The sequence below is a fragment of the Pteropus vampyrus genome, unplaced genomic scaffold, assembly GCF_000151845.1.
Source record: "Pteropus vampyrus isolate Shadow unplaced genomic scaffold, Pvam_2.0 Scaffold642, whole genome shotgun sequence".
In the NCBI taxonomy this organism is placed as follows: domain Eukaryota; kingdom Metazoa; phylum Chordata; class Mammalia; order Chiroptera; family Pteropodidae; genus Pteropus; species Pteropus vampyrus.
In genome coordinates this window covers 265,012-273,175 of record NW_011889423.1, presented here as the reverse complement: position 1 = coordinate 273,175, position 8,164 = coordinate 265,012, and the positions used below count along the sequence as shown (strand labels likewise).

Sequence of the window (8,164 nt, the reverse complement as noted above, 5' to 3'; positions counted from 1 at the left end):
GCAAATATCTTTTCTGATATGGTTTTTCAAGTCTCTGGAGTAAATATCCAGTAGAGGGATTGCTGGATCACATGGTAGATCAATTCTTAATTTTTTGAGGAACCTCCATACTGTTTTCCATAGTGGCTGTACCAATTTGCAGTCCCAGCAGCAGTGTATTAGGGTTCCCTTTCCCCAACAACCTCTCCAACACTTGTTATTATTTGTCCTGTTGATAACAGCTATTCTAACAGATGTGAAATGGCATCTCATTGTGGAAGGTAACTTTTAAATTAAGGGTGAGAGAATGTATTTTATTCCACAAGTGTTTTATTCCACTGGGATTATGTATAAACCATGTGAAAAAAAAACTACTCTCACTATACTTCAAAGTAAATTCCAGGTGGATGGAAAGCTTAAATGAAAAAATTCATAAAAGTAATAAAATATTGCATAAGTGAAAATGCATATACTTTTGGGTGAGAAAGGATTTTGAGAAGTATGAAACCACAAGTTGAATTCATAAAGGATTAAGAAGTTCAAAGATATAAAAAATGAAGAGGTGACCTGGTAGGCCCTGGTGCATGTCCTCAGCAGGTTGCACAGGCCACAGGAGCTGAACTCTGCTGTCCTTTTCTCTCTAGCCCAAGATATCACTAAGGTGCCAGGTTGTCCTTAATGGAAATGTGTGCTGAACTCCCTGACTGTCACAATGAAGTTACTCCTCTGAAGAGATTTCCTGGAGGAGACTGATGAGAATGTGAAGGCAAAGAGAGGAGGAATGGCTTACAAAAATGGTCACACCAAGAGCGCCCACTCACATTCCCATTTTTTAGACCATTTTTTTCCTTTCCTGTTCCATTCTCAGATCTCCTGTCTTCAATTTTCCTATTCTCTACACTTTCTGATGTGTGTTCCCAATATCTACCTTTCTTTAACTCCACCATTCTCTGATCCTTTCTACTCAAATAGACACAGACATGGATCTAAATTGAAATCTGAGGCTCTTTGTCTCCAGCTCCATCTTCATGTAGTTAAGGGTCTTTGAGTTACCAGTACTGGAGAATTTTCAGATTGCCTTAAGAGGGGACTTTTCTTACACCAAGAGCATATGGAGTAAGAAAACTCAGGAAACTGCTTCTGCAACAGCATAGCTAAGCTTCACGGAATGTGGGCCAGTTTATCACAGCACTCTAGTGGCTCAAAGGAAATCCTAGTATTGGCCATTTTGGTGGTCTCTCTGCTTCTGTTAGTCTCTTCTCATAGAGTTACAAAGACAGGCTCGAAAAGGAGGTACAGCCTAGCCTCAGGAAGGGACACTAGACTGATGAAGAATAGCAGTTAAGAACAAAGATGTGGAAATCAGATAGACTTGTGACCCAGGCTTGAACCAGGATGCTGCCAGACTTGATGTAAGATTTTTAAACGACCTCCTTTCTCAAAAATATACTAATTATAGTAAAAACAAAAACAGTACTAAAAGTAAAATTTCTATCATAAGATTGTTTGGAGGATGATGAAGAGGATGATGATAACATGTGTATAGTGCTTGGCATATAATTGCTCATTATATTAGCCATTATTGTTTATTACTTTTATTTTAGGGCGAGTAGACGTGGAAACACACAGAGAAGGAAGTAACGTAATAACTGAAATCTCTAATGAAGTTAACATGATTACAGATAGGCATACAAGGATAGAGAGAGTTAGGGAAACCTAAAAGAAAACCTGATCATAGCAGAAACCGTGAAGTCTACCTAGGAGGGAAAAAAAGAAGAAGAAGAAAGAAACACAAGGTGAATGATATACCTTAATGGAAGAGTTATTCTGGGTGGAAGAGGAGGCAGAGGAGGCTGCAAAATGGACCAAGCCTTTCCAGGTAATGAGGTAGTAGTAAAAGCAGACACACACAGACATTCAGCCAATGGTGTTCATTTGACCCTATGGACCTTGTTTGATCCCTTCTCCAAAGGCATCTATGGTCAGAGGTGAGCAAGAGAAGAAAATTCCAAGAGGGAGAATTTTCACATTACAGCAGGAGGGTAATGAGGGGAAGGTGGATCACTATGGCTCTTCTCGGTACAAGTTCTTAACTCCTAAAAAGGGAACCGATGCATTTGTTTCAGCTGGAGGGAGCATGTGAGCCTCTTTTCTGCCTTTCTCTCTCTCCACTGCTGTCTTGATCTCCTTTCTTCTTTCCTCCCACCATTCATTCTTTCCTTGTTTCTTTCTCTCCCTTCTTCCCTTTATCTCTTTTCCTTTTCTCTCCTTCATTCCTTCACCTTTCCCTCTCTTATCCACAGTCTTCTGGGCTAAATAACATAGGACTAGTAAGGTCAGTTTTTAGTCAATATTTCAGAGATACTTAAATAGATTCTGATTTGTCAATTTTAAAATGGTCCAAAGTCTTTGAGCTCAGAAAAGCAATAGGTGGTAGAAACGGAGCCTGCACAGGAGTAGAAGCAGTCACAGTATCACAGCAGACATATCCCCTTATCTCTTATTTTCCCCATAGGAAAATATGGGAACTCTGCTCAGCATGCAGGCTCTGCCTCTTCTCCTCTTGCTGCTGCAGCCACTTCCGTTTCAATTTCTAATGCCGCATAGATATTTTGATTTACCAGATGATATGGCAGAAAAATTTGAGGATTAGTTGGAGGAATTATATAGTACAGGGCCTACCAAACCACCTATGAAAAAAAGTTTCCAGAAGCATGTCATAATTTATCCTGGAAGATCATTATATGATCAAAACTACTGTAATGATGAAACGAAGAGAAAAAAATGTTCACAACAGGTTTTACTGTAAGAAAGAACATTTCTTCCTCCAAGTAGCATATAAGGAGTTGCAAAAGGCATGTCACAATATATTTGTGGCATGTAAGAATGGAGTTAAGAAATGTCACAGGAACAAGAAACTAATCGAAGGAGCATATTGTAATTTAACAGATGGAATCATGATGTCAGACTGTGAATACAAATCTGTTTACAAGAAGGGAGATGCCTTTGTCACTTGTCGATGGCAAAATGATATCCAAGAAATTATTCCTGATAATGTAAATGATATTTTGGAAATATCTGGCAAGCAGTAAAGCATCAGCCACCAGGAAGATATCTTCTTCCCACCATTCTAGAAGAATAGTCTCTATGAGGTTAGAGTAAGAGGATATATCTCTCTCCATGTTGATTCTTATAGGTCAAAATTAAGAATGATAATTTTGATCTATTCATTTTAATCATCCACCTCCCTCTGTTCTTCCCCTAATTCCATGCACAGGCAACGTGGGCTAGGTTCATGATAGTGCTCTGAGATGTGGTTTCAAACAGGTCATGTTATTTAGCCCATTTTGAATGCATTATGAGAATGAATGTCTGCAGTGAAAGGATGACTAGCACCAAGAGGAACACAAAATGGTCACCTGAAGAGTGCTCCAAAGTTGTATCCATACGAATCTCTAGTTCAGTAGAAATAATAAAGCGTATTGACTTAGTGAAGTGTCTCTGGTATGGTTATGTGGGGTTTCTGAGTTTGTAATTAGCCTTTCTCTGTGACACAATTTGTAACAAAAAGATCTTGAAGCCCTCTGAGAAACTGTAATTCATCTTTCTAGTGCTATATTTGTAGAGATTTCACTTGTTCTGTTCTTTCCATACAACATAATATTCATGGGGATTGAAGGTGTAGATTCTAATAGGAGATATCTCAGGATAAATACCTCACTCAACAAAGTACTTTTCAATTGTCCAATGCTACTTTTGTGGATTCCATATTTTTGATTTAGCTTAGATATCACTATTCACAAAACTACAAACAATTCATCACTTTCTGATATAGTCACATTTATTCACAATTTCTTTCCTCGCTTTACATAGATGTGGCTTTATCTGGGAATATTTCTCTTCCAAAAAAGCCTGAAGAATCAGTATGATAAAAGAAATCTGCCTAGTTTAGGTATTAATTGCTCTCCTTTTGTCTGTGAAAGTTCTTAATATCTTTTTATTATTATTCCCTATAACTAACTTGTGGGAAATGAGATAAGAAGTAGTGACAGGGGTTGGTAGGGAGAGTGTCTATTGCTCTTGTACATTTCACAGCAATCCAATCTGCTCATCTTTTTTCTGTTCTCATTCTTTGTCTTCAGACTCAGAGATAGGGTCCTAATTCATTAGTCAGTTGATGTAAATAGGGGCCTTTGGCCACGGGTTGCCAGACCCTATATCAGTGGCTAAGGAAAAGACATCAGAAAATCAAGCCTCTAGACAACACTCTTCGCCTGGAAGCTCATGGCCTTTAATTGTAATGTCTGAGTGAATTAGAATCCTATCAAACTTTTGGGAATTTCCATGACACGCTCTAAAAACCAACCTTCTATACATCCGCTGAATAAGTTTAGCACATAAGCTACCCTGGATATGTGCTATGGACCATCTCCTCTGAGTCATGTTCATTTCATCTATCTTGGTGTGATACAATATACAAAATATTTAGGAGAGTATTGTATAGTATAATAAGTAAGGCCTGAAATAATCATAATATATTTTCCAGGTAAATGATCTGATTTATATACATTTTAGAAAAAAAGACACAGAAATAGAATGAGGATTATTTACACAGATCATTTCTCTCACCCAATATTGCATAATAAATCTGGATCCTGATTTATTAGTAGTATCTACCTACTAGATACCCTAAGATAGGTCAAAACTATAATTTTTAGCTTCATTCATTGTAAGATTTCAAAATATTATTGTCCAATCTCCATGATCACTCCCTCCTCAATAATACCAACTTAGATAAATATTTCTCATAACTTTGACTCACGTAATAGTTTATTCTTCATGTTAGAATCTATTGAGATGATACAACATTAAATGTTTAAATTGTGGTAAAATACGAATAGCATAAAATTTACCATTTTAGCCATTTTTAAGTGTAAAGTTCAGTGACATTAAGTGAATTGACATGGTTATGCAACTATCACCACCAATCATTCCCAGATATTATTTATCTTACAAAACGAAACTCTGCCTGTTAAATGATAACTCCCCATTCATCCATTCCCTCAGCCCCTGGCAACCATCATTTTACTTTCTGTCTTTAAATTTGACTAAACTAGGTGCCTCATATTAAGTGGAAGTGTACAGTATTTGTCCTTTTGTGACTGGCTTATTTCACTTAGTAAAATGTCCTCAAATTTCAACCACGTCGTAACGTGTATCAGAATTTACTTCTTTTTTAAAGCTGAATTATATTCCATTAAATGTATATACTATATACTGTTTATCCATTTATTGATAGACACTGGGGTTGATTTCACCATTTGGCTATTGTGAATAATGCTGCTATGAACATGGCTGTACAAATATCTGTTCGAGTCCTTGCTTTCAATCTTTTTGAATATATACTCAAAAGTGAAATTGCTGAGTCACATGGTAATTCTATTTTTAATACTCTGAGGAACCACCACACTCTATTCCACAGCAGCTACACCGTTTTACATTCCCACCAGTAGTGTACTAGGGCTCCAATTTCCTGAATCTGCACCAACACTTGCTAGTTTCTTTTGTTTTTTCAAATAACCAGTCTGATGGGTATGAAATAGCAGCAATATTAATTTTAAAGTTTAATTATTCAGTGAAAGAATGTAGGCAACAGCATTCTCAAGAGTAAGAAAAAAGTCTCATAGATTATTCATGAGACTATAAATTGATACAATTATTTCTTGAGAAAAATTGGCGAGATGTGTCTGATGTTTTGACAACCTGAGACACAATTTTATTTTCAGAAATTTACCCTAAGGAGGTTTTTTTGCAAGTGCACAAAGATATATGCACCAACATGTTCACTGCCTCTCTAGTCCCGGGAAGCACACAGGGAGCGGCTGCATTAATTGAGACCAACTCTAGTCCCTTAAAAGTGCTTTGTCTTGTACTGTGTAGGCAGCACATGAGAAAAGAGTTTTCAAAGGGTGGAAGATGCTACCAGGTGGGGCAGAAACAAAAGCTGCTGAGGCTCAGAGATATAAGATTATGAGCTCAGATCTAACTTTAGTCCTAGAGTGCTAAAGAGAGGCTAGATTGGAATGAAAGTTAGGCCTTGCTTTTTCAATTCTATAGGGCCCTCTACTAAAGAATGTGGCAGGTGACAAATTTTTCAGAAATTAAACAATAAGACATGAAAGAATTTGACCCAATTCTGGATCTTTTATGTTTTCCAGCCACTACAAAGTACTTTGCATGATAATTTCACAGTTGATTCAATTTTCTCCTATGGCATTTTGAGTCCCTAGTCTTCCCAAGATATCTTCCCAGAAAAGGGTGTCCTCCTCACAGCTGCTAATCTCAGTACACTCAGTCACACTGCCAGTTTCGAAATGTACTTTCTTTTCTCCCCCATGAAGTGTTACTGCATTGTAACTCCCTGAATTCCAAAGAAATACAGGAATATTATCACCTCACTGCTGGTGGCCCCAGAACCTTCATGAGAGATGGTGCTCAGGGGCTGCAATCTGATTGGAAAAGGGAGGTAAAGAACTTGAATTAAAGTTGAATTTGCATAGTTTTAAAGCAAAATTCTCACCAAATATATGGCGAGCACGTGTCAAAGCATTATTTTGCTTTTTAATGTGAGAACCAGCAGAGAAGATAAAAATTTCTGGTTCCTTATGTTTTGGAAAGGAGAAATAAATGCAGTTAGTAAAAGAAATGCCTAAAAAATAGGTTAGATACAATCGAGTTTGCTATCTAATGGGCTATAGAAGACACTGCTTTTGGAGTTAATCTTTCTACGGGGATATAAAGTCATAAGACCTTATTGGATTCTGAATTTAACCTCTGAACTTAGGGGCAGTAACTCATCCATGTTTCCATCCATTGTGATTATCAAACATACTGTGCCAGATGAGGTCCGGAGTGCAAATGTGGGTTGATTAATTGGTGAATGGTAGATCCTGCTCTTATTGAAGCAGACTTACTAGAAAATACTCTAGGATAATATAAAAAATAAGAAATTGTCATTTTGTTTCCCCCAAATCAAAGATGATTTTTTATCTTTCTCATTAAGAAGCATGTTATTCCATTTTATGCTTTAACTGAGATCATATGTTTGTTTCAGAATGGCAGCAGTGCTCTGGCTGAGATGATGAGGGAGGCTAACCCCTTCACTCTCCATGGTATTGCCAGCATCCCTCTCTGACCCTACTTAAACATACATTCATTCATTTATTCAACAAGTGTTTGTTTAGTGTCTATGCATGCCAGTCACTTGGCCAACTATTGGGCCCACAAAGTGAATATGAGTCTCTGGTTACAGGTTAAGTTGTTCCTAACACTAGAATTTAAACAGATTCAGATATACTCGGTTACCTGGTGAGGCAGTGTTTTTAAGGATTCTAGTTACATGAGGAGAATTGCTGCAGAGGAAGGATTCCACATGATAGAAAAGAAAATGATAACTGGGGCAGAGAAGCAAGAATGGTGTTTTATTTCTATTGAACTTCCCATCCCCGCTCCACAGACACACTAACATACACCTGGCCTTTTCGACCCGAGTTTGAACACTATGGAGAGAAAAGCTTTGAGTAGAATATGATAGAGCTATTTTGAGGAGAGACTCTAAGAGACTGAGGAATACTCTTTTGGCGCTCAAGGGTTGAAGAGTAACACAGAGTGATAAAGGCATAATCTCTCCATTTTCCCCAAGGAAAACCACATACCTCTAAAATCTGCCTAAATAGTTTTGGTGCTGTTAGAAGTAAGCACATTTTGGTATAGAAGCCAAGTGTCATGGAGGCACCAGCAACCATGACATCACTCAAATTCTCACATGTGTCCCTCACAGTAAAGAACACCATCAAGAAGGATTGGAGTAGAAGAAAGAAAGACGCCACTGTTATGTCCAGAATAACCAGACCCAACTTGAGTGCTCTTAACCAGGAGACAGTTTATTAGCCGGCGGCTGTCCTTGCAAAGGAGCAGCCCCGAAATACAAGGTTTTTAAGCCCTAAATCCTATTCCTCATTCTGTCTTAAACACAAAGGTCCATCTTTCTCCTATTCACTACCTGTCAACCCACTGGTCAGGTGTGCAAGGGGGAAGTACAGAAGCAGAAAGCTTGTGTTAGAATGTTATGTTCCTATGGGTGATTGCCTATGTTCCCATGGACAATAGCCGGTGTTCCCATGGG

At 37.9% G+C, this 8,164-nt stretch overlaps 1 protein-coding gene across 1 annotated transcript; it reads left to right on the top strand.

Moving 5' to 3' along the window:
• Nucleotides 1–2,500: 2,500 nt before the first annotated feature.
• RNASE9 (ribonuclease A family member 9 (inactive)) lies at nt 2,501–3,071 on the top strand. Its single transcript, XM_011385029.1, is given in 2 exon segments — nt 2,501–2,752; nt 2,754–3,071. Coding segments are annotated over 2 exon segments (570 nt in total).
• The last annotated feature ends 5,093 nt before the right edge of the window (nt 3,072–8,164 follow it).